The following is a 27,344-nucleotide window of genomic DNA, read 5'->3' as shown; positions in this document are numbered from 1 at the left end:
GGAATGACCCTTTAAAGAATATGAGTAAGTAATGGATGTTGACCCCCGGTTAAAAGATATGTAAAAACATTAGTCAGTATTCTAAGCCATTGCATTGTCTTCACTCCATTTTATCAATCCATTCAAGCTCCTCTGTAACTTACAGCAGTCATCAGGTGAATTGATAGTGGCAAATATCTTTAGATCATCAGCATAAGGCAAGTACCATGATTCAGTGGTGCAGCAAGGGGGGGTTTTGGGGATTAAACCCCCCCCCCAGAGCTCAGAGAAATGTTTAAGTTTAATCCATTTTACTTATTTGGATCAGTTTTGCTGATTGAATAGTGTTAGAATTTATCAAATATCCCTCAGAAAATAAAACTTGCCATTTTGAACCATTATTCTTCAATTTTTCTGAAAGAGGGCCCCCACAACTCCTGCTTGCCCTGGTGGGTATGCAATACCCCCACACCCATAACTATTAGTTGCGCCTAAAGCCCCCCCTAGCCTCTACTCCTAGCTGTGCCCCTGCCGTGATTGACCAATGATGAGACCAATATCATTAATGAATAATTTGAATAACAAAGGTCCTAAGTGGGAGCCCTGTGGAACTCCAGAAGTTACTTTCCTCAGATTTGCCTTGACTTCACTTAACAAATTGATGGCGATTAGAGAGATAGCTCTTAATCCAGTCTAGCAAATTACCAAATATACCCAGAGATTCTAATTTGGCTGAAAATACTCTATGGTTGGCCTTGTCAAAGGCTTTACTGAAATCAGTAGAGATGACATCAGTTTGTTCCCCCCGATCAAAATCAGATACATATAATGTTATTCTGTAGTATTAATAAGTTAGAAGTAGTAGATCTACCTTTACAGAAACCATGCTGATATGGGATACAGTAGTGATGTACAACAATTTTTTATTAGTATAGGAGGAATGTCATCAGGCCCCCCATCTTTTGTTGTATCCACAGACCTCATTTTATTATCAATTTCCCTAACATATAAATGCAATTCAGACAGTGAAATTGCATTTTCAAACTTAAGTTAGGAGTGACAACAAGGCCTGTGTGACTGAACGCAGACAAAAAGTGTTTGGCAAATAATTCTGATATTTCACTCTTTGAACCGGCAACATTGTCATCCAGATGCTTGCTTTCAGGGAAGCCACATGTTTTCCTAACTGAATTAACATAAGACCAAAAAGAGCGTGTATTGTCAACTAATGATTCCCCAACCTCCTTGCTGTAACTCCTATAGCACTGGGCAGAAAGCAACTTGCACTGCCTTCTAAGTTACATGAATGCACAGTACAAATTCCAATTTTAAAAATTTAAAATTAACTGCTCACAGTTGTGAGTAGTTCTTTTCAAAATTAGTAGTAGGTATGATATAAAACAGCATAAGTAGAGTTTAATAAGAAAATTTTAGTGAGTTTACTTGAACCACAATTTAAAACTCTAATTTTTAGTAACAAATAATTCATATTCCTTAAAATCTGCAGCATCTCATGAAGAGTAGGAAAAATATCAGACAGCCCAAAGGAAACAAAACGGCAGGGTGTAGTTAGGAAACAAATCCTGCATTGCCTTGCCTTGAATGTGATTTGACTATTCCACCTCCAGCTAAGTACATTATTGAATCTTTTTCTCTGCTGCAATGGTGCCAAATCCATAAGTGTCATATCTCATTAGGCAGGACCCTTGACTTGGTATTTACTCAAAATAATTGTGCTACTGTCACTTACTCCTAGTCACCTTTGGTGGACTGTGATTCTCATCATCCTACCTTGAGGATTACTCTCCCAAATGAGAATTTGGTTGCTGAATGTTGGAGGAGCTTGCAACAGATTACGGACTTCTTGACCAATCAATTTTTCAAGTTTAGAAGGAGAGCTTGACAATGGAGAGTTAACCACAGTTAAAATGAAAGCAAAACTTTTACAAGAAGAGAAAAGTTTTAAAACAGACATCGCAGTTAATCAGCATCACACCCTGAAAGCCAGCAAACGAGAAGAGAAGGAGTATAATAAAGTTAATTCCTAAAGAAAGAATGCAGATCGGCAGCAAAATAAGCAAACCGGAAGTGAGTACAAGCAGAAGAAGAAATATATCAGGTTTTGTTATGCTTGATGATCGTCGACCCATATTTGTACAACTTGCCCCAAAACCGCTGAAGAAAGAGGAAGGCAGGATAAATTGAACCAGAAAACGGATCTGGAGAAACTGCAAATGCATCAGTGATGATGCGGCTGTACACAGCTCTTTACACAAGGCAGAGTGGCAACAATGAAAGTCCAGGTGTGGCATTTTACACGGTGTAGCTTTCTATCATTTGACCCCCAGGAGAGACTTGTTTACTGAGTTTTCATCTGTGAGTGGTGAAGTTATGGTAGGGGATGGAGCACCATTACAAATTGAAGGGAAAGGAACTGTTCGCCTAAGGATATCTGAAGAATGTGGTGGATGGGACATTGATTTCAGTGAAGTGCCATTCATTCCACAGCTGCAAGATAACCTCATCTCACAGGGAACTCTGGAAGGAAGAGGTTTGAAGATCGTTGCATATAAAGGAGTAGCAACTCTATACAGAAATGACCTATCCTTAGTAAAAGTACACAGGGTTGGACATTTGTATTATGTGACGACAGTTGGTGGTATGTGAATCCAATGTATAAATGACCAATTCAATGAAAACCATGTACAACTTTGTGCCCTAATTAAACCATACAGTCTTTAACAAGATGGTCAGATTTTGCTTAAAAAAGGGGGAAAAGTTCTACAGGTAGTTAGTATTGTAGTATAACCTTCCCAACTCTGCAAGGTTTCATTATTTCCCTTAATAATTCATAATTTGGAGTTTTTTCCTTACACACTTCTTTCCCATCTCTAGATATAGGGGTACCCTGTGATGTTATGCATCAATAACATCACTTGATACCCTTCAGTATTTCAGTATTACCTTGAACTGCACCTTTAATATGTGGCTGTGATCATATGTCTGGAATATGTAAATTGATCCCCAGGACACATTAAACATTGAGGGAGTACTGAAGAACTTTGAAATCTTACTGAACCAAACACTTTGTCGTATAAGAGGTTTTTGGTTTTACAAAGCGAAGACACACTTGCTGGTTGCTTCATATGAAATTTGGAATGAGTTGCATGCAACTGTATTTGAAATCACATAGTTTTCGATGTTTGTGATGTCTCAAAGTAAGCAAAATTTTCTATCTGCCAAACACCCTGAATATGTGACCATAAGTCCGAACTTCATTTTCCCTTCATTATTGGCACTAGATTTTTCTCATCACCTTATATGTTGATGTTGAACTAAAATATGAATTCAGAAGTTTGAACTCAAGTATCAATTCACAAGTTTTCTCCGTTCATAAAAGTTTTAGTAGATGTTCAGCTACTGTGTCAATTTGAGATTTATGTTATTACTTTCAGCTGAATTCCCTCCTAAACAGGCCTTCACTGGTTTCAGAATGGGATAAAGAACTGACTCACTTACTTAGGTAGGAACAAACTGCAATACTTAACTTTAATTTTTTTACCAGATGGCAGCACAAAATACAAGAACAAACTATAAACCATATGCATAACCAAGAACAGACATTTTCTTCAATGACACGCCCATAATGCCATGCATCCAATACCTCTTCTCATTGCAAAAATTTCTCAAAAAACAATCATACATGAAAAAAAATTATTCACTTCTTCTCATTAGCAAAACTTGAGTACACAAACCAATTGCTGTGCATCATTCTTTGGTTTTCACACCTGGAAAAGGTTTAGTTAGCAGATCAGCAATATTTTGGTCTGTGCTGACATAGTTAAATGCAACTTCACCAATTTCAACAGTTTCTTACACAAAAAATTCTATTCTAAAATGTTAGCTACAGTTTAAAATGTCATCATTTAATGCAATAGCTTTCAACATTCAGGACGCAGGGCAATCTTTAAAGCCATGAGCCTCATTTGCATATGTTGCATAGGCTCTTTGCATCAATACTATCAAAAAACAGAAAAAAATACTGAATAGTGCAACTTTTATTCGTGAAATAAGTACAATATCTTGACATATAACAATGATAATAGTATGACATGTCTACATTCCTTTAAGGCATCCAAATTCCAGGACTGCAGTTGAAAATTCACTGGACACACCTGTAAAATACAACATGGGACGAAAATTGTATATATTATACTATTGGGAAAAGCCTTCTCCTCTGTAGCAAAAATTTAAATGAAACAATACTGCACCCTTCAAAATTTTATACAACGGCCATCTATTGTGGTCCATCTATCAGTGGTCAACTTCTAGCCTGGGTTGAAAGTTACCTACTTGATAGGAACTTGTATGTTAAAGTGAGAGGTTTTCTATCCTCTGTCTTCACTGCCAATTCTGGTGTACCACAAGGGTCACATTTGGGGCCACTTCTGTTCCTAATGTATATTAATGATATCAACTTCCCCCTGCATCCATTCAAGTACTTACTATATGCTGATGATTTAAAAATTTATGGCTGCATCCGATCACTTGAGGATTGTAACAAATTGCAAAATTGTCTCTACAAATTTGAAAAATGGTGTAATGATAACCTCATGGTACTAAACGCATTAAAATGTAATGTAATAACCTTTCATAAAATTAAGTCTCCAATTATGTACGACTATAGCTTAAATAATGCTACTATCTCTAGAGTTAGTAGAATATGTGACTTAGGTGTTACATTTGATTCATCCCTGACATTTCAGTATCATATCCAATCCATAGTCATAAAAGCTACTAAAACAATGGGTTTCATATTCAGAATTTCAAGAGATTTTGATAATATTCATACTTATAAGATCCTCTATTGCACTTTAATCCACCCTATTCTTGAGTATGCCTCTATTGTATGGTCCCCATTCTATAACATTCACATCAAAGCTATTGAGAGTGTGCAACGCAGATTCATAAGATTAGTATCCTACAGATTTAACATCCTCCCTATTATTTATGACTTAACACTATCCCTTCTTAATCTGTTACCTTTGGCAACCCGTCGATTACACCAGGACATAACATTCCTTCACCGTCTGCTGCATGGAGACATTGACTCTATTCATCTGGTAGAAATGATCCCTTTCCATGTCCCCATTTTAAACACTAGGCAAACATTCATGTTTTCACTCCCTCATTCTAATAGAAATTACACCTTCCACTCACCCTTAACCAGAACTATGCGGAGCATTAACTACAAATGTAGTAACATTGACCTTTGTAATTTAAATCCAAAGAATTTAAAGAGAAAACTACCTTTGTTTGTGCATTGACTTAAATAATTTGTTCTTGTGTATAATGATCCCAGCTAGCACATTATAAGTCATTGAGATAAGGTGAAAGGAAGAAATAAGGAAGTCGCTTCTCAAGTAAGCTTGTTATGGCTTTCTTACGGCCAGGGCGACAAACATCCAGAGTAATGGCAAAATGGATGCCAAACTTTCAGCACTTCCGTAGATGCTGTTATTATCCCATCGTTACAGAGTGTTAATTAAGGCCTTTATGCATTAAAACAATGTTTTTATTATTGGCGCTTCTATATTATGAGGAGAAATAACATCATACCGCCATAATTTGAAAATCATTCACATTTATGAACTGATAGCTTAACGAAGGTCGTAAGAAAAACACAATTTCACAAGAATACCAACGTAGAATAATATAAAAATGCCGGAAGGAACATCTAATATACGTATTGTAGGCATCGGGTTATCAAACCATAATTTAAAATTCACAAATGTTAAAATGTATGGACCTTGAATAAATTCAGTTTTTCATGCACATGCCAAACAAGTTTTTTTTTACATAATTGGATATTTAATTAGTAACTACGCCTCCTGTTCTCAACAACTGCCGTGGTGTAGTGCTTAGCGTGTAGTACTTCAGCTCCGAGGGTCGCACGTTCGGATCCACCCTGATGTTATTTTTTTTTCTTTCCGCCGCATGGATAGAGTACTTGTGCTATGCTTTATATCTTCAATAGCCGGTTGCTTGCAGTTATTAATTGTTTTCTATTTACGGGAAAATCTGTTATCAGTTGTTCAGCCCTTATAAAAACTCGCTAAATTTCCCCAATAGCCTTTAAATTCATGTCAAGATGAGCCGCGTAGCATGTGTAGTACGCTGTTCAGCCGCCTTTGGCGCTCCAACAGAAGTGACTTACATTGCCTGAGGATATTTGACGGCATTCCTTACCTAAACGCCCCTAACGACTTACCCTTGCCTTATATAAATCCCTTAGCTTACGATAAGCTGCTTATCAATTTTTTCCGTAAGAAAACCATAAGAAACGGTTAACTCACTTACTTTGTGCTATCTGGGATAATGTCTATTTCCACTGTTTAAGAGATATGTGACTGTTCAATCTATCCTTTTTAACTACTGTGTTTATTTTTTCTATTGTTGGTTTTTACAGCAAGTTTATACGATTATTCCTGTATTTTTAAGAGCTTAAAAATATTTCAATCTTATGCAAATTGTACATTTTTTTAATTGGGTAATTTTCCCGTCAATATTATTGAATTAACTTTTTATAGAAGACTGACCTCTTATTTAGAGTCAAACAACTTCCTATCACCTTTTCAATATGGCTTCCGTAAGTACAGATCTACCAGTCATGCTATTGCCCAGGTAGTCGACAAAATTTTAACAGTCTTGGAACAGGAAGTACTTGGCATATTTTATGACTTCTCCAAGGCTTTCGACAGTGTCAACCACCGTATCTTGCTGAATAAGTTACCCTCTTTTGGCATAAGAGGTATTCCCTATCACTGGGTAGAATCATACCTCTCCAATAGATCTCAAATTGTCTCAGTGGTGTCGAATGGTCATAAGTTCAATTCTCTTCCGAAATTTCTGACCCAAGGTGTTCCTCAAGGATCTATTCTTGGCCCAATTCTATTTTTATTATACATAAATGACCTCACCAACTTTGTATCCTCTGCAACTGGTATTCATCCAGTATTATATGCTGATGATGCCAATTTTATTATAACGTCCTCAACTGTCAAAGGGTTACATACAGCAGCCAACTTTGTCTCCGATCAGGTTCTTACTTGGTTTAAATTGAATTGTCTTAATCTCAATGTCACAAAATCCCAACTTATTTACTTCTCTAATTTCAACAAAACCCCTAGTTTGCTTAATGTTGACCTAAATGGAACATGTATTCCACAGGTTGACGACACCATGTTTCTGGGAATGAATATCGATGCGCATCTTTCCTGGGAAAAACTTGTCTCTAATCTAGCTGGTCATCTTAGCTCTAAGTGTTTCCTAATCAGATCAATTAGAGCCACTGTATCCATTGATGTTCTTCTAATTATTTACTATGGGGAATTCTACCCCCATTTACTATACACCATTCTACACTGGGGCTCTTCACCCCATGCAGTGACCATTTTTAAAATCCAAAAAAGAGCTATACGTTTGATTGCAAACAAACCATGTAGAACCCCCTGTCGCCCTTTGTTTAAATGTCTCCGCGTGCTACCCATTCCCTGTGTCTACATACTTTCTGTTTTATTATATGCCAAGTCAAACTTTAAGGACTTTGCGCTAAACTCGGATATTCATAACCAGGGTACTAGGCAGCAGGGAGACTTGCATATCCCATTTGTACGTACTAAGAAAGCTATCTGTGGCTTTAAAACAATGACTCTAAGGCTTTATAACAAGCTTCCGAAGAACCTAAAAGCTCCCATGAGTTTGTCGACCTTCAAAACTAAGTGTAAAAACTTTTTATTATCCAATTGTTTCTACTCAGTTGATGAATATTTATCTTTGTAACTGCCTTTGTATTTAAACTGCCATTTTGTATATAACTTGATTTTGTATTCATGACGTGCCATATACAATGTATGTACAATACTTGTCGTCTGGCAAATTAATAAATTATTATTATTATTAATAAACTATTATTATTATTATTATTATTATTATCTATTTTTTCTGGATCACACAGACTATCCCCCATCCTCTAATTTATTCAGAATTGTCAAAATAACTCCCATTAGTCTACTGACATATGATAGAATTTGTCGAATATAGGTAATATGGGCTATTCTTTTACTTTGGTTAAAAATTTTCTTAGCACCACCCATTATTCTGCTTCAATTTATGACACATTCATCAATTCAAGTATTTTCAAAAATTCAACGCTAATATTAAATTGATCAAAGAAGTACATACAACAGAATCCAGTTAAAAAGTACCCCTGACTATTGTGCCAGTGAAATGAACAATGTAAGCATTACAAATGAACACTTACTAATCAACCAGCACCATCACCTTGATGGCCGACTCTGTCAGTATGGAGCGGTTGGCCTTGGTTGGTCCCTTGTGGGGGCACATGGTACCTGTTACCCCCCGGGGCATCTCCTTCTCCAGGAGGTACAGCAGCATCGCCCTGAGGAACAGCAGACGGTGGATTGATCTGATTTTCCCTTATTTTTCTCTGTATGTCAAGCAGAATTGAAGCTGCCAGAGATTCAGCTGACTCTTCCCAAGCCCTCTTGGTATCTGCAGCTATTGTTGTCTCAATTGTTGATGGCGGCATCCTCCAGGACCGGAGAGGAGGATGATTTTCCTTCCCCACCTAAGAGGCAGCAAGGATTAACTGTGAGCTATGCAATCATATGAGATCTTAATGTTTCATGCTACAAAATTAATATATTGTGTATGGCTTATCAAGCAATAAATACATTTAGCATTAGTTACAGGAATGGATAAATTCACATTCCTGTTTCTTCACCAAGAAATCACTACTTACGATAACCTACCGAGGTAATTAATAAAATTTCAGTACTAACAACATGCAATAACACCTATGGTATTAGGTATGAAGTTACCTACAAGGTATGAAGGATTATGATCAGGCAACAATTCTGACCATAAAAGCCATTAAAGAATTAATTATAACTCAACATGGGGAAATTTCTTTCTTATTCAAACTTAAAGAGAAATCTCCTACGTTAACCTGACAGTCATCAGCCTGATTTGAAAATAAATACACCAGTAAAGAAAACACGATTGAACATACAAACTCGTTTTTCCGCAGTTGATGGTAAAAATGCACGGGTAAGTTCACCTGGCCGTAGCGTTGGCCTTGGTTGGCCCCTTGTGGGGGCACAATGCGCATGTTACCCACTGGGGCATCTCCTTCTCCAGAAGGTACAGCAGCATCGCCCTGAGGAACAGCAGACGGTGGATTGATCTGATTTTCCCTTATTTTTCTCTGTATGTCAAGCAGAATCAAAGCTGCCAGAGATTCAGCTGACTCTTCCGAATACTTCCTGGGATTTGCTGCTATTGGTTGCTCAATTGTTGATGGCGGCGTCATCAAGGACCAGGGAGGAGGATGATTTTCCTTCGCCATCTAAAAGGCAGCAAGAATTCACTGTGAGCTATGCAATCATATCAAGATCTTGATAATTCATGCTAAATATCAATATATGGTTTATCAAGCAATGAATACATTTTGAATCAGTTACATGAATGCGCAATAACACCTATGGTATTAGGTATAAAGTTACCTACAAGGTATAAAGTATTGTGTTCAGGCATCAATTCTGATCATAATAGCCATTAAAGAATTAATTATAACTCAACATGGGGAAATTTCTTTTGTATTCAAACTTAAAGAGAAATCTCCTACGTTAACCTGACAGTCATCGGCCTGATTTGAAAATAAATACACCAGATAAGAAAACAGGATTGAGCATACAAATCGTTTTCCCGCAGTTGATGGTAAAAATGCACGGGTAAGTTCACCCGGCTGTAGCGTTCAATTCCAAAAGAATCAAAAATATTTTTAAATGACGATATATTATAGTCAATAATGATCAGTCTTAAATGTTACCTTTTATTAGATTCCTGCTGCGGCCTAATACCATAGATGTGATAATAATTTTAATGATATTAAATGTTACGATTGCACTAAAAACAATGAAACGGCCAAACAGATACAGATAAATACTACTCACTTTCGTAAGCGTAACACTATGAAGCTTTGAGTGGGTAATTAACAGTCCTGGCGTTACCTCTTCATTAAGGTAACAACTTTATGGCCACTACAGTTCAGGAATAACAATACTTATTGCATGTACATGTACAGCCGCCACCCTTCTATTCTTAACATGTGATTACTCTATCTGGTTGGGTTATCGTAGTTTGGGGCGAAGTTATCCCATGCGTACCAAAGGCGGCATAGTGCCAAAAAATATATACTCCTGATAAGCAAAAAATAATACTAAAAAATAATAGGCTGAAAAGCGCATAAATTATATGGAAATAATAAGAAATATCTTCCACTACATCAAAAGGACAAGCGAAATAGAATAACATAATTGGCATATTCCCGCCAACGCGCGTGGAAGAAGGCAGCGTACATCCGTGCGCGTGAGGAAGAATAAATCCATTCAGCGAGATTGGTTGCCAGACGAATTAAAGTGTCATCCTCAAAAAATAACGTGAGTAAATTAAAGAAACTATGACTTTAAGATAATTTTAAGATGCTCAACAACTTCCTGAAAACTTACACGATCATTTACCACGATAAATATCCCATAATTATTATAATGTGACTTTGTGGATGGGCACGTTGTCTCGTTAGGGAATAAGGATTTAGTCACCATTTTTAAACTTACAATTACAATAGGAGTTTCATTTCCGACATTTGAATTAAAAGAGAATATCTGTGGTACATGAAGAGAGAAGGATCTTCAAGAACCTCCAGTGAAACTGAAAATAGTTGGAGATTGGGCGATAAAAAGCGAAATTTAGATTAATAAGGTTTGTATTGGTACTGATGGCAATGCTTAACGGCACCGTAGTAATACATTCTTGAGAATATGGCAAAAATATTTATCTAGTTCCAAAAAGCGTGTCTAGCATCTAGCGGATGCACTTGAAGCCATCGAGTTTGTTGTTCCGTTTGGTATAACCTATCTTTTCCCTTTTTCTTTAGTATGAATGTGACCCTCATGGACTACACACAACTATGAATTACCGCTTAATTACTTACGTATTCAATATTCTGGCTTATTATGGAATCAATTCCTTATGACATATTTCACAGCTCAACGTTTCGTTCCGATGGCTGGGAGTATCGCCAGGATACATAAAGGTTGTTTCTCAGGATATGTTGTTGTGTGGCATAGTCAACACGAATTTTCTTCCGAAAATGATGCGGAATGAGAAATATATTCGCTGCTAAGTCCATACGAAAAAATTGAGAGAAATATTTACCCTGGAGGTCGTATTACTTTTTAAATCACAGCGGATATATGGATGACGCTAATTATTCCAGTACCTATATACATATACCATGCATTATTTTTAAATTACACGTTTCACAGAGAATGGTAGGGTGCAGTTAACTTGCATATCATCCTCGTCTACTTCAAAATATTCCTTGATTTACCATCGATCGCCGGATGCATAACGATAAGGCTGTTTGCATCACGAAATAAATTTTAATTATATAATTTCTGCTGTTGTTAAATAATGAAGGTAAGTATCCAGCGAAAGTTATTGTGATCAAATAAATACAGATTTAATTAAATTCGAAGGTCAAATTCAACGAAGCTCATTTTTTTTAAATACACGGCGACCATGTAACTAACGTCACAAGCAAGCTATTTGAGGTGACGATTCGAAGGACCTTCAATTCAACTGAACTTGGCAAAGAATTTAGAAGATCAAAACCAAAACCGTGTCCTTTAAATTTGTTATTTCATTGCTATTCTGCCGTCAAATCGCCCACAATATTACACCATAGTTTTCAATGACTTTCCTGTGCATTATGCTAGAAGTTAAGTTCACAGTTCGCTATTGGCAGAAATTATGCAATGTAACTAAATCGAAAATGGATTATCATAAATGGCCCCATGCTACTGTTGTAATATAGTGGTCTTCGCGGGTAATGTAAAGAAGTATCGCGGGTGAAGGCCACGAGGATAAAAATTCAGCGGGGGGGGGCCGTAGCCCCCAAACCCACAGGCCACGTGCCCGAGTTACCTTATATAAATAAGCAAGATAATACCGACGATGCATTGTGCTCCACCGTTTCAAGCGTGACACCGACAGGAAAAAATATCTGCTAAAATCTACATTTCTTGATGTGGGTCGCGGGGGCGGTCTGGCCTAATCGACAAATGCCGAAGGTCCCGAGCTTAGGGGGCACCCACAACGCTCGCGACTATCGTGAAGGGTAAATTAAAGACGTAGTAATAAAATACTTGGATTACTTGATCCAAAGTTTTTTACAAATAGAAAATAATACGTTTTCATTAGTTGCTTTACTTAAAACTCTCTAAGTCTAAAGGATAATACAAAAAATAAATTAAATAAAGGTGCCAGAAGATTAAACAGAACCTAACGCTTTTTTGACAGGGTTATTCAAAAATAGTATTAGAGGATTTTTCAGTTATCAGTTCAGTTTCGTGGAAATAATTAACTGAATAGATAATAGAATTGCATTGAATTACTTATCTTTTTAAGATAAGGAATTCTTACATTTCATGGTATATTTTTTACGAAATTGCTACTTTCTATTAATTTTAATCTACTTTTTGGATTCGGAATAGCTTTAAATTCCATTTCCGGCCATGAAAATTCATAAAAATTTCCGGGCGGGGGGCCAAATCGCCCCTAGTAAGGAGGGCCCCATAATGAGCCTCCGTCGAGGGTCCCTTATCACCCCCGAACATCCGTGATGGTTCGTGTTATTTACGTTGAATTTTCTTCTTTAATACAGATGGGAGGAGGCAAGAGAAAAAGACGGGGTCAGGACCTGTCAAATGTCGAGCCGGTAGCTAAATTAGCACCCACACCCGAAGAGCAGCGTGATATGGAAGAAATAGTAAACCAACTACAAAACCAGGTTGTGATTCAAGCCGGACAAAATATCCGGAACGGAAATCCGAACCAAATCCCAGATGATGCTGATGGACAAAACGGTAAGAAGAGTACGGCTAAATTGTACGCATTGGACACAGGAGTGCATTCTGCATCAAATTGGGGGGGGTTAGGGAAATTGTGACCTGGTTCCGATACTATCCTCCGCGTATTTTTCACCCTCTACGATAAATGCAACTCAATTTCTCTCCCGTTTGGGACTAGCAGCCATGCCGAAATAGTAGTTTTTACCGAATATCCCTTGGAAAAACTGTTAAGCCAATACAGAGAAGGTTCTGAAATTAAAATGCCACACGGGAATGGGCCAAACATTTAGACGCTGGATCCTTAATCAATTACTGTCACCAGTGAGAATTTTGGTCAATAATTTAACTTAAATGTAGTTTATGATTTTGCATCACCTAATAAACTTTAAAAATATATAGCTAATTTCACTCATTTATGTTACTATTTCTTTTTTTGCAGCACCCGACGGAAGGGGAGAAGCGCAGGGAGCTACAGAGAATCCCCAGCAATGAAGGCCACTTCAGAATCGACTTAGTGACATTGTTATATTGGTGACGTAATGTAAATTATGCGTTTTTTATTTTTAAAAATATAATTTATGTTCAAATACCATACTGCAATTTTTATAATTTCTTTTTTAAATGTATAATAAAACCGCAATTAAAAAGCAGGTACACGGGACATTATAATGTTTTCCTTGTTTTTTTATTGAAGATTAAAACATTTAAAATTTATTATTGGTAACCTACGATTGGAAGGAGGTTTGGAAATAAAAAAATCATAGAAGATTATTTTATTGAGTCAGATTACATGTTTTTTTATGCTTGGGTGGTATTCCCAAATAACTGTAAGTAATGTGTTATTAGTGCCCTTTGTCGATTTGAAGTTAGTTATTATATGGGAAATGAAGTTATTAATAGTAGTTTGATTAATAGGAGTCCGTGAGAGTTTCTGACATAGGTAATTCGGATTAATAACGCGAGGTGATTATGTCGAACATTCGACTTCCCCACCATTTACACCAAAAATACGGTTTTTGAACATTCTCACGCAATGAATATTTTACCAACCCATTTTTGAACAGTCTCTCGCGACATATTTTCGGTGTAAATAATGAAATCTATGCTTCATAGTATTAAATATATTTAAAAAAAAAAACAATTATTTTAAAGGCTTTCATTTCATATTAGTAAATTTATTCCAGTTTTCTTGCAATTTCACATTATTCCTTGTGGAAAAATGACGCATTACTTGCCAGCAGTGGCGCAGCGAGGGGGTTTTGGGGGATAAAATCCCCATCAGAGCTCAGAGAAATTTTTAAGTTTCATGCATTTTTCTTAATTGGATTGATATTACTCATATAATAGTGTAAGGATTAATAAGATATTCTTCAGAGAGCCGTAAATCTCACCATTTTGAACCATTTATCTTAAAATTCCGCAATTTACTTATCTACCGCTTATCCTCATGGGTATCCCATACCCACACACACCCCGGTATTAGTTGTATCGCAACCTCCCCAGACTTAATTCCTAGCTGCGCCCCAGCTTGCCAGAGCTCTCTCACCTACGTGAGATTAGGTGATGATCGGCTTGACGCCCCTCGTAATTAATGGGTGAATAAATGAATGAGTCGGAGAAGGGAACATGTTGATATACTTTGAAAGTATCCTAACTTATATTGTACAGTGCTATTTTTGGCGCAAATTTCGAATGGCCCACCAACAGCATCTTTCTACCTGAAATTTGTATATCTCTACCCACCAGTGGCGATTTTTTTTATCCGTTAAAATGTGCGGTAGGTGGCATCACATCTAGAGGCCTCCTCGATATCTGGTATTGTAATATTCGTTAAAATCAATGAGTAAATCCAGGATATTTCAAACAAAATACACACAAGAGCGTTAAATTGCTGCGCAGCAATGAAGAGCCCAAGCCAGAATTACAAATTCAGTATTATTACGGGAAATGGAAATACTTGGAGATAAAATTACGTGTTGCGAAGGCCCTTATTCTCGCATCACTCTACAGTATCGCTTAACAGATCAATCTGTGATTTTGTTCCTTAACTAATATATTCATATTGCCTTCCCTGGCTATTTGCTGTTGTTTTAGCGCATTAAATTCCCGCCAAATCAATTTTTGGCGGGTGAAGTTGATCTCCCGCCAAATCAATGTTCCGGCGGGAGAATATGTTCACCCTCCGACTCATTTATTTGAAAAGAGATTTTTCTTAATGCATCCTCTCAGTAGATTTAGCTTTTATGATATTCACCTTCGGAAACAACCAGATATTCGCCTCCCCTTCTAGTTTCCGTTCAAGACCTCTCATTTTAAACATTTCCTGCTAATCATAATTAATGTGGCAGCTACGTATTTCGCCATTTAACTTTACAGCACAAAAGAACTCGTAGTTTCAATATTTTATGAGTAGAGGTGATAATGTGATATTATTTAGACGCAACTTTGGTTATCAATGGGTTAATCTGCAAACTTTTGCAACGAAGAATCTAGTGGGAAGGAAAATAGGTTCTGTTCCTTGTGATATTCCTACTGGAGGAGAATTGCAGCACTCACGAAAAATCTTTAAAATTCATCTCCATCTAGAAGTGAAAACTATGCAATAATTAATAAACTACTCCAAAACACATGCACACTAATATGCATAGGTACGCAAATTAAATTTAATCTTTCACAGGATCAGCGACTTCATAAGTAGAGGGATGGAATGCTAAACAGTCTCCCGTAATTTACCCTGGCCCTTTTAACATGAAGAGATTCCTATAAAAAATATAAGAAATTAATGCGTAGATGCCTTCAATAAAAATAATTCCAATGCCCCTTTTCATAGATTGAATAAGTCATCCGTGTTTTTCATTGCCTATAATTTTAACTAGTCGTAAGTCCAAGTTATTTACACGAATTCCATTGCTCAATTGTTTCTTGGATTTCTAAGAACTGGCTTGGTAGAAGAGGTAACCGTTGCGAGGCTACGTTTGAAAAGTTTTGTGTGGGTTACGTTTCTTTGAATCTAAAGATGAACCCTTTTGTCAGAATTATGCGATTAGTAATGATGCTTAATTGGTTCATGTTTCTGTACTGCACATGGTTCATGTTCGTGCACTTTCTGGAGAGGGGTCCTTCACCCATCACAACCACAACGGATGATTTCAAAGGCTGTAAACCACACGCCGTTGACTTCCGCAAAAGTAAGCACGGAATGCTGTAATGTAATATTTGATATCTTAGTGGTGATTATTCCAAAAAAACATATTATGTAATAATTTCAAATAATTGGAGTTTAACGGCTAATTAAACATCTGCAGCTAGATTATGATCTGCACGGTTATATTCAACCAAGTGAAATCAGTGCTCAATTTCTTTAAAGTCATTGTATCATATCCTGAAGTTAGGAGACATTAGTGTTTAAATCGTGGCACGTGGAATCAGAGGCATTAATCTTCACTGTATTTCCCCCCTATTTCAGGCTTTGGTAGAATAATATGGAGGCTGAACACCAAAATTCATGGACAACCATTGGCCATACTTCCGGCAATTCGTTTAATTAAGAAAAACTTCCGTTTCCTAAGCACTGGCTCACCCATCGTCATTGAGCTATATGGACCATCAGGGACTGGGAAGAGTTATGTCTGTGAGCTGTTGGCGGAAAGCATGTTTTATGATGGCTTAAAATCTGAATTTGTAAATGTGTTGGACGGGGAAGATCTACATTTACAGGAGGAGCAACTAAGTTTGTACACAGTAAGTGCAAGATATTCTTCCATTATAATTATGCTGGAAATGTTTATTAATGGCAAAGGCATCATTTTTGAGTTAATTTGGTCGCACAAATAATTTTGATTTTTATCAAACAACAAGTAGTAATAATATATGGATAAAAATAACCATTAATTGACTGATACGTAACTGAACAGGTCATTACCAAATTTTTATGGCCCATAGCTGGTAAACTACTGACATCTGGATGCTAAAGTTTTCTAAAATCACTATTCACACAAAAAATGAAGGTCCTTAGAAAGGTCCATGTAAAATTTAAGTCACTGGTGTCAGGGCCCGGCTGATTTGACATGGATTTATTATTATTTCACCATTATTCACCGAGTTAAAAAAGTTTTACATTATCTGGCACTGATTTCCACAATATTGATTTATGCAGACTTTTTGGATATGCCATAATCAAATTTGATTAACATCCCAAAGTGCTTGTTGTCTTAGTTTCATCACCTCCAAGTACCCCCAATTTCTGTTCTGGCTACAGCCTCGTCATCATCACTTAAATAAATTGAAGCTCATATTTCTTTTAGATCTTTAACATGGTTATGTTATAACTGGGGAGGGATTAATAAAAATTTGAATTCTCCATATGCAGCTCTAAATTATTGAGGAGTATAATCGATTGTAATAATTGAGATACTGAAAAGCCATCCATTACTAAATATTTTTAGCATGAAAGAGCTCAGCTGCAATAAATTAAGTTAAAAATATTCCAACATTGACAATCTCACGCTATGGGAGGAATATGTGATAAAATCTTTCGTGTTTGGCGCTATACCGTTTGTTTCTTCTTCTATTTGAATCAATATATATAATTTTAATGCAGTTGTACTTTACCTTCTCAGGATGAACTGAGAGATTACTTGCGTGGCAATTTAACTAAATGCAAGAAGAGTTTATTCATTTTTAAGCATACTGAAAAAATTCCTGAGGAGTTATTCCATCCAATACAAGATATCATGCTATCAAAAATGTAAGTATGCTAGAATATTTATCTACACTAGATGCAATTTTACTCTCTACAATTACTATTTAACCCCCACAGGGGAGGAATCTTCTTGTTCACCACCACAGAAAGCAGTCCCATTGTTTCAGAAATATATGCACATCTACTTACACAAGGCACAGAGAAGAGGCAAATGAACTTCAAACACTATGAACGGGCCCTAAGGAAACCACTGTTCAACATTGGGGGTACTCAAACATTCTCTATTCATCTCTATGCTGTTTATCCAATTTAGTCCCTAATTCCTATTATTTGTACTCATTTTCAGAACGCCTCTTGTTCTTGCCAATGACAGTAAATGAACTGAAGATGTGTGCTGTTGATGAGCTGGCAAAAATGGGAGATACATTTCTTACTGACTGCATAACCGAGTAAGTACTATCTAATCTCTTCATATCTACCTACCAAGTTTTATGATTTCTTTTCATTGCAGATCCCTTTCTCATGCCTTTCCTTCCTGTGTAAGGTCCAGACTCATTCACGTCTACATTGCTTTTTTTAAAACTGTGGATTGCTTTTTTTAAAACTGTCATTGAAAAGCATTCTAAGTTCATAAAAAATTTAGTTGAGGTAAAAGGAATTCTCCCTCACATAATTTCCTGCTTGGAGTAATGGACTACTCCCACATTTGATCTCAATGCATTAAACTTCTTGAATTAACAACTAATGTCAACTTTCCATTGTCCCAAATCAAAATTACGTACCAAAAAAACATTTTTAACATCTTATGAATTGGAGAAGAAGCTCATGATGGTTAACTCATTTTGATAAAGGACCACCCATATTTTATATTAAAATATAAATTATTACTATTTATGCATATGAAAAAGTACTACAGTTTTCCATCATCAATCCCTTGGTACTATATAACTAATCTAGACCATTAATAATTTCTTCATTTTGTCAGAAGGACATCCTGGCCCTGGACCCTCCTTTTCAAAAGCACCTCTACTATTACTGGAATCTTGACCTACTTCATATATATCCCAACGTATACAATGCAACTTCTTCCCCCAGGAATTTCACATAATTAATGATAACCTCTCATTTTCAGAAGCATTGGAGTATCTAACACTATTTTTAATGGAAGAAATCAATCCCATATGTATGGAATATTTTCTAGGGAATGGACAGTCTCTATGAGCCTTTTTGTGAAGCAAATGGCCAAATTCTCTCTCATTATCTTTAACAGCACTATGTATTAATATGCTTGGAATAATGAAAATATTTTCTTATCACATCATTTTATTTAACATTTTATTTAATAACCCGATATGGCATACATCATTCAGAATTAGCCATTAATAATGGCTTCCTATCAAGCCCAGGAGGTGACTAAGGTCATTGTTTATGGGTTCATTAATTTTTAGCAATCAAAGTACCACATCTTTACCAAAAATATAGTGAAGTAATTAACCTAGGGGTTAATGACTTCACTAATATTTTCAGTAGTAGCAAACTCATAGCACAAAACTGAATCTTCCCACTTTGGAGCTTCGATGATCCTCCAGAGTTCCTACAAAAAAGGCCATATGCATCACACTCTTGATAAGCATTATTTGACCTTATTATCATTCACTTTATTTTATGCCACTTCTTCCCCCAGGAATATCACATGATTAATGATAACCTTTCATTTTCAGAAGCATATACAAAAGAATTCCAGTGGACACAGTTGGCTACACAAACATGACTTGTAAGGAAATAATACAAGTTACAAGATATGTTGTTATCCATAACAATTGCGATATTCAGCAGTAAGCTTTGTACTCTTTGGAAGAAGAAGTTTGGTATTAGATACAACAAATGCACCTGTATTGTTCTAATCTCAATATATCCATGGGAGTATGTATTCATGAACAGAAAAAGGAAGTGAAGCATACACAAGGCTCTTCAAGAAAGAATTACTGCTAGCAAATTTTCAACCCCGCTTCACCTAGCCAGAAAATGATATTATAAGAGTTTAAATTTTTGATAGATGTTCATTTCTAACATCAATGTTTTAATTGATAAGTTGACAAATCAAGAATATTCTGTATAAATTTTTTAATAAATATGTTTTTTGATTATCTGGAACACCAAGTTTACTATGGGGTGAGTGCACAATGTAGATATAAGACTATTCTCTAATCATTAAAAAAATTCAGTAGCGGAAAAATTATTACCATGTCATTTTCTTTGACCTATTCATGATACTATACCCCCTTCAACATCCCTGGAATTAGTCCCAAGTAGCATTACAATATTTTAAACCTCTCCATACAGAGGGGGGAGTTTTTTAGGGGAGGAGTTTCCCAGGTATTCTCATCCCTCCGATTTGGCACTTCTGCAGCAAGGCGGATGATAAATGAGTTGGAGGGTCGAGGCCAATTTCCGAGGAGTGGCCCTAAGCTAAAGTGGGCATTAGGTCTTTTGCATATGAAAATGGTTGTCGGTGGTAGTTTTGCAAAATATTTCAAGGTATTTGATGCATTTTATGCATGAAGTGAAAGAGTGCACATTTTGCATAAGAGTTATTAGGTGGGTTACTTCTTAAAAATAACTTAAGCATTCAAATTAGTGATGTGACGAGATGGTTGAAACTTCTCCAAATATCCTTATTTTCGTTCCAATCCTGCTGAAGTTCTGTGAGCAATACATATGTGCACTATATCATGGAATTTTGGTAGACATGCAGTTTACAGTTTAAGGTTGACCTGTGAGTTTCTCATTGGCATATGTGATACTGGAGACGAAATGGTATATTTATCATTTGAAATTTTTCTTAATTCAATTATATAGCTCACAACAAACAATTACTATGTTACCTCAAAGTGGTTTCCAACAATTTGGCCAAGCCTTTTAATAATGTTCCCACTAGTGTCACAATACAGTCAATTACAGGTTAACAATAGCTCTGCCCTATTCAAAGTATGAAAGGATGACTAATCCTTATGATCACTTTTACTTATTCAAAGGTCCCTCAATAAATTGATTGACAAGAGCATGCATGATATGTATGCCTAATATCCAATGCTAAGTCAATCGCCTGTAATAACTATGATAAGTTAGCAATTAAGCATAGCCTGGATAGCAAGCACCACTAAATAGGATAGCAAGCACCAGTAAATAGGATAGCAAGCTTATTTACAATTTTTTCTTTTTGATTGTAATTCAGTCAGAAAAATTTTGAAATTAACATATTTTAATTCCTTCAATTACCACCAACTTCTTCAAACATCCAACCCTTTTGTAGATAAGTTGATGACATCACGTACTCCTGAATAGCAGGTCACTGCTTCTCAACTACTACTGGCCTACTCACGTAAGCCTCATGTAGCTCTTTGTTCATTATATTCTTGTGTGGCAAATTAATAGCATTAAGAGGGTAAGCAGAAGAGTGGGGCAATCTGGTGAAACATTGAAATAGTGAGGGCTTAGTTGATGTTTAGGTTGTTCTTGAGAAAAACAGAGGGTTATGTTATAATACTACCTCCAGTCCTGCCTCCGACCCTCCAAATTATTGGAAAAGTTAGAAATACGGTAGTGTCTAAGAAAAATCTCCAATGAAAGTATTACATCGTCAAGCAAAAAACAACGTTTAGAAATAATTCATTAACTCTAAAAGCCTCTTGTCTATACACATCAAACCACAAAGGCATTATCACCAGGAATGTATTGCATACCATCAAGGCATATTACAATGAGTGCAGAGCCACCCCCACGAAACAATGACTTAAATCAGCCTGTGTGAGAGATTCCTTTCTCCATGAGCAGTTCTCGCTGAATATGCCGGCTGCGGTGGGAGTGGGGTAAAGTCCTCATCTGCCATCTGCCTAATCTGGTCATGGGTTCGAATCCTGGTTCCTGTTCAGGGCATGGATGTTCATGTCATGCTTTGTTAATCCTCCACTGTAAAGGCCTCTATGTGCTGTTTAAGGGGGAGTTGGATATAAATAAATAAGTAAATGAGCTGGGACTCTTATAATGTCACCAGCTAATGAGAAGCGTTGGACATTTTAGTGCATTTTTTTAAATCATGAAAGGATGAGGAAGAAATTTTTACCATAATTTATCTTTCCCTACATCTAATTAATTCTTAAAATAAATTGCAATTTCAGATTGTTCACAAAGTTGTTAAAAACACAAACATCAGGTTAAAACCTTCATTAGGGTGGTTTCCTATTACTTTTTTTATTGCCTGATTCAAAAGATTATTACTCCTGGAGTATGTATTTCACGATTTTAGAATTTTAAAAGACGATATCTATTTTTTGCCATTAAATGAAAAGTGAAAATTTTCAAGCGCTCGCAAAAGCGACGGCTAAGTATGAATGCCGGGAAAACCCTGTGTGATGTCGTTCTGATTCCCGCTGCAACAAGTGAGGTGACCTTGAGGTGAGGCTTTTAGCGCTAATACGACGCAGGTTGCTAGCAGGTAGCAGGGAACCATGCTAGCTTGTAGCGCTTGGCTTAAATAAGGATTATTAATGCCTTATAAAACGAGGAAAACTTTCCGACCCTAGCCAGATTTAATAGGTGATTATTAAGACATGTTTCCCTGAGCTCTGTGCCTCATGCATGCATTGGTAACCTCAGACGATGTAAAACTCCTATCTACTCGTATAGAAACTAGGTCCCTGCAACGACACGTGGAGTGGAATCGCATGGGCGCCAATCTGGCCTTTTTCAAAAGAGGATAAAATTGACCATTCCCATTCGTCTATACCGGTATTTCTTAAACCAAATAATTTGTTTATTATGAATACACTAATGATGGGTAAAGAATTGTAATCAATGCCTTTCGTTTTCATTGATGAAGGATACTACCCTATTGGTGAGTGTTTGCTTGATATGAAGGTTTTTAATAAAACAGAGGCTATATGTTACAACACTCCTTTGAGCACGTTGGATTAATCCTCAAATTGACACAGTAGCTTATCATTTACTAAAGCTTTTGTGAATGGAGAATACTTGTGAATTGATACTTGAGTTCAAACTTCTGAATTCATATTTTAGTTCAACATCAACGTCCAAGGTGATGCAAAAATCTAGTGTCAATAATGAAGGGAAAATGAATTTTGGACTTACGGCCACATATTCAGGGTGCTTGGCAAATGGAAAATTTTGCTTTGAGACATCAGAAACATCGAAAACTGTGTGCTTTCAAATACAGTCACAAGAAATTCATTCCGAAGCTCATATCAAGCAACCAGCAAGTGTTTTATTTGCTTTGTAAAACCCAAAACCTCAGATATGACAATGTGTTTGGTTCAGTAAGATTTCAAACTGCTTCAATACTCCCTCAATGTTTAATACATATGTCCTGGGGATCGATTTACCTATTGCAGACACATGATCATGGTCGCATATTAAATGTGCAGTTTACAATAATACTCAAATGCTTGCAACGATGCATACCATCAGAAGGCAATGCAATGATAAGTATGTATGGGGTTAGGGGGCTATAGTCCCCCTTGGGTATTTAATTTATACTAGATATAATGGATTTTTTCTAACCCCCAGTACTGCTGGAATTTTAACCCTCACTTGGCCTCACTCTTGTCCCTATCCTGGATCCAGGGCCGGACGTAGGGTGGGGCGACCGCCCTGGGCCCCGTGCTTTGGGGGGCCCCGCGTTCGTGAAAAAAAATTAAAATCTACGATAGTTTTGAAAACGCAATTTCAACTATTACTGTGTTGTTAAGTCTGTGCTAGACAAAAAATAATATTATGACAAAGGAATAATAATGCAGTAATTTTTATTGTGCAATTGCATTTTTCACATACTTAGCCAGAGAGTGGTAGGGATTCAAAATGCTCGAGTTTGTAGATGGGGTATAGAGTTTAATATTTTAAGTGAAGTGCCCCGCACTGAAGGTTCGCCCCTAGTCCCACACCTGCTAGGGCCGGCCCTGCCTGGATCACTGCCACTGTCAGAAGGTACCCCTGTATTTAAGGATAGGAAAGAAGAGTATCCTAAGGGAAGGAAGGGAAGTCTCCAAAAGGAAGTGTTAAGGGAAATAATGAAACCTTGCAGAGATCAGAAGGTCATACTACTATATTAAATACCTGTAGAACTTCTCCCCTTTCTAAAGCAAAATCTGACCATTTTGTCAAAGACTGTAGGGTTTCATTGGGACATAAAGCTGTAAATGATCTTAAATCATATGACCTAAAATCATGCATTTGAGGACCACAAGGGATAGAAAACACTCTCACAAAAGATAGAGAGTAATATCACTAGTCTAGAGTGTCAAAAGGGCAATGAAATCACTGATAAGTATAGCTGTCAAGGATTTCCCAATACAGGCATTCTAATCGCCCCTAGCATCCAACTTTCTCTCTCACATGCTGCAGTATCCCAAACTTTTATGTTGCATCATTTAAACATGGAGAAATACCTGGCACTTCAGGTGAAATAACGCTGTGAAAATTAGGAAAAGCCGAAGGCGAATCATGTGGTGGACTTGAGATTAGTGAGGAGGCTTTTGAGTAGGTGGGCACTCAAGAAAGGGGGCTCTCAGACATACACTATCAAAGACTAACCTCTCATAAGTGGCCTCTCTTAATGCCATTGCCAGGAGAACCCCAGGGGTAAGTGCTAACACCACAGTTGAAATTTGTAAAATATTCAACACATTCAAACCTAGAAACCAGTGGTGAGCAAGTTTCAGCAGGTGAAGCTGAAGTTCGGTGCTGTCATGATGGTATTGGGAGAGGTAAGGAAGAGGAGGATGGAGGGAGGAGTTAATTGATGATCCCATTCTCCATGCATGATAATAAAAAGGTAAGTTGTGATAAAGCACATAAGCAACCAACAAGTCTTCCTTTGCTTTGTTAAACCCACAAATTCAACTCTTTTTGAGAGTTCAATTCCAAAAGAATAAAAAATATTTTAAAATAAAGAAACACTATAGCCAATAATTATCACAGTCTAAAATGTTCCCCAATATTAGATTCCTGTTGCAGCCTAACACCATAGATGATTTAAATGATATTATATGTTATGAGTGCACTGAATGCCACAAAACAGCTTACAGAGAAATACTATTCACACTTGGCGAAAGGTTGGCAACACTATGAAGCTTAGAATATGCACAGTGGCACCAACTCCAGTGAGGCCTGACGGGGCCCGAGCCCCCTAAAAAATTCAGTTTTTCCCCGAAGTGTCCAGATAACAAGATTAGGGTTATCAGGGTTCTAATGTTGATCACATGACTCTTCTTAAATGCTTAAAAAACTTAAAACTCACTACTTACAAAATTTCCCCGAGCAAGATCCCCCCCCCCCCAATATTTTGTAAGTCGGCATCCCTGCATATGCAAAAGGTTGGTAACACTATGAGGCTTTGTGTTATCGTGTATTGGTAACTACAGGACTCGTATAAGGTGATTGATAAATAAAGTGGACCAAAATCTACTTTTTTTCAGAATAATTAGCTCATACCAAACTCAGCTTAGAATTCGGTGGCTTCAACCACATATTGGGGGGTAGTTGCTCAATTATTTTATTAGATGCTCTTTTTATTGCTCAATCTATTGAGTGAAAAGCCCATACATTTTATCTAGATAATAAGAAATATCTTCCATTGCATCACAAAGACTTATGGAATAGAATAACATTATCGACATATTCCCGACAAATATTTTCAGTTTCATTGACTGTTGTCGTGGTTTTATTAATTTATATGATTGCTTCATCAAAAAGCTAAGTTCCAGCTAATTCAATGATAAATTATGAGACTGAATGGACACTTATTTTATTATGGCAGCAAGGAGGAGGAAGCCACGCTAATTAAGAATATCGGCACTTTATGGTTTGGCTGAAGGATGTACTCATTTAGCTTATTTTGGAGATCCATCCCACACAGCACACACAAAGGTGTATACATTGTGCATCATATGTAAAACCTTGATATGCCTATTTGACATCAGACTGAAATTTATTTTCTTTGGGGCAGAGATGCCACCAAATAGAAAAGCTGATCCTCGAAAAAAGAACATGCACATAAAAAAGTGTTATAAGGTAAAAGGTGATGATGTGACTAGCATGCTCAGCGACAAACTGATGGGGATGATGATAACAGTCGATCGTGGATTTCGATGGTTTCACCCAACAAACGTGGCATCGATTAAGAAGGAGGGGAGAGCCAAAAGAGAAAAAAAAGATCAGGGCTAAGGTTCAAAAATGAACAATTCATGTCAAAATAAATGTAACGCAGCTACTGCTGTCCTTAAATTTATATCCCTTGATGGGAAATTATTGGAATTTCGAGTCTTCATGGCTTACTCAGTACCAATTTGCTCTCTCAGACAATGAACCTGCCACTTACGAAATGGGATTTGAGTTCATTCATATAATTATTTTGGTGATAACTTAACATTTAGCGGTGTACTTAACGAAGATAAGTTTCTTTCAGCCAAAACTTTACAAAATTACACCAGTGGCGGAGCATGCATATATGCATGTGAGCAACTGCACACCCAAAGATGAATGAATTATAAAAGATAACTTTGTATTCCTTGGCAATGAGAAAGATAAAAATCCTGTCCACACAGAGATGGGATATGAAGCTCCAAATGCTGCTAGCTCCTCCGCAAATTCACTGCTCTTCAAGTGTACGATCAAGTGGCATCGCGCCGGCTGCATATTCGGTCTACGCGATCGCTTGTGGGTGCTCCTCCTGTCCCATTCCCTTTCACTTAACCTCCCATCACCATCCATTCTCCCATCCCACCTAGCAACATGGCTGGACCATGTGCACACCGTACCCATTTTTCTGGCTTTCCTCTATCCAGGATATTCTCCTGCCCCTCCTTGCCCCATCCTTCCACCTTCATTGACTAAGTGTGTACATGGTATATTTCCTGTATTCCTACCTGATGATGTCACTCAGCAAAGAAACTGGTCAGATTTAAGTCACCTATGTGAACTTTACAAAGTTTTCCATTTCAATAGATTGGAGCATTAAGGTAAGACATCAGTACTAAAGCAGATTACATAAGTTAATCCTAATCATATTTGGCTTGATTAGCTTATAAAATATTGAAAAATTCTCAAGCTGGACACAGTTACTCAGAATATCTACACTAAATGGTCATGTTCAGCAATCTTACCTTTTATGGCACTTAGCTTCTCTGGAGTCAGAGGTGGTTTGCTCACTGCACCCTGACTTTTCAGTCGGTTACAGGGGACTCAATCTGGGTTACGACCCTTTAAATGTTCGGTCCCCAAAACAACCACAGCCAGATCTTTTAAAAAAAAAGTCTTTATATTTTTGGAACATACATCCCATTTCTCTTGTTTTATATGGACATTCTTGCCCAAGAGGACCTAAATGTGAAAAATAAGCAGAAGTTATTTGCTTTAGATTTCCTTCAGGTTCAACAAGAGAGAATAGGTGATGAGCTTATAAACATAAAAATACCTATTTCGGGTTTGCAATTTCATACAGAAAAAATCAGGCTTTGGCCAGGAATTCTAGGACTAATGTTTACCACATGCTGAAGCCACTTACATGGTTAGGATGGTTATCCTCTGCAATCGAATTCTCTTCTGTGGTTATAACTGGTGTCTCTTTGCTTGTCCAGGGCTTCCATTGCAGT

At 37.0% G+C, this 27,344-nt stretch overlaps 2 protein-coding genes and 1 long non-coding RNA gene across 4 annotated transcripts; 2 read left to right on the top strand and 1 right to left on the bottom strand.

Annotated features, from left to right (window-relative positions):
* Positions 1-3,507: 3,507 nt before the first annotated feature.
* LOC124171734 lies at positions 3,508-27,344 on the bottom strand. 2 transcript variants are annotated; one of them, XM_046551010.1, is made up of 5 exons: positions 27,257-27,344; positions 26,856-27,072; positions 9,122-9,409; positions 8,303-8,629; positions 3,508-4,154 (listed from the first exon to the last, which is right to left on the bottom strand). In XM_046551010.1, exons 3-4 carry the CDS (start codon positions 9,407-9,409, stop codon positions 8,306-8,308), a joined length of 612 nt encoding a protein of 203 aa, XP_046406966.1. In that variant the 5' UTR covers positions 26,856-27,072; positions 27,257-27,344; the 3' UTR covers positions 3,508-4,154; positions 8,303-8,305. The 2 variants fall into 2 exon arrangements, with proteins under 2 accessions (XP_046406966.1, XP_046406965.1); XM_046551009.1 differs by lacking the exons at positions 26,856-27,072; positions 27,257-27,344 and adding an exon at positions 10,017-10,173.
* Positions 10,404-13,558, top strand: LOC124171735. Its single transcript, XR_006867940.1, has 3 exons — positions 10,404-10,502; positions 12,791-12,992; positions 13,417-13,558. It is a non-coding gene; the product is annotated as an uncharacterized LOC124171735 (long non-coding RNA).
* On the top strand, positions 15,938-20,404 carry LOC124171733 (torsin-1A-like). Its single transcript, XM_046551008.1, has 6 exons — positions 15,938-16,165; positions 16,444-16,718; positions 17,597-17,724; positions 17,797-17,945; positions 18,026-18,128; positions 19,401-20,404. Exons 1-6 carry the CDS (start codon positions 15,994-15,996, stop codon positions 19,516-19,518), a joined length of 945 nt encoding a protein of 314 aa, XP_046406964.1. The 5' UTR covers positions 15,938-15,993; the 3' UTR covers positions 19,519-20,404.

The sequence above is a fragment of the Ischnura elegans genome, chromosome X (genome assembly GCF_921293095.1).
Source record: "Ischnura elegans chromosome X, ioIscEleg1.1, whole genome shotgun sequence".
Lineage (NCBI taxonomy): Eukaryota > Metazoa > Arthropoda > Insecta > Odonata > Coenagrionidae > Ischnura > Ischnura elegans.
The sequence above is the reverse complement of the archived record's forward strand: the minus strand, read 5'-3'. Positions and strand labels throughout refer to the sequence as shown.

Excerpts from the sequence above, each read along its gene's own strand:
- LOC124171734 (XM_046551010.1), bottom strand. The coding sequence starts at position 9,409 with ATGGCGAAGGAAAATCATCCTCCTCCCTGGTCCTTGATGACGCCGCCA. Across the intron at positions 8,630-9,121 it reads AAGGCCAACGCTACGGCCAG|GTGGGGAAGGAAAATCATCC; the intron begins GTGAACTTACCC and ends GCTGCCTCTTAG.
- LOC124171733 (XM_046551008.1), top strand. The coding sequence starts at position 15,994 with ATGAACCCTTTTGTCAGAATTATGCGATTAGTAATGATGCTTAATTGG. Across the intron at positions 16,719-17,596 it reads AGCAACTAAGTTTGTACACA|GATGAACTGAGAGATTACTT; the intron begins GTAAGTGCAAGA and ends TTACCTTCTCAG. Across the intron at positions 18,129-19,400 it reads CTTACTGACTGCATAACCGA|AAGCATATACAAAAGAATTC; the intron begins GTAAGTACTATC and ends TTTCATTTTCAG.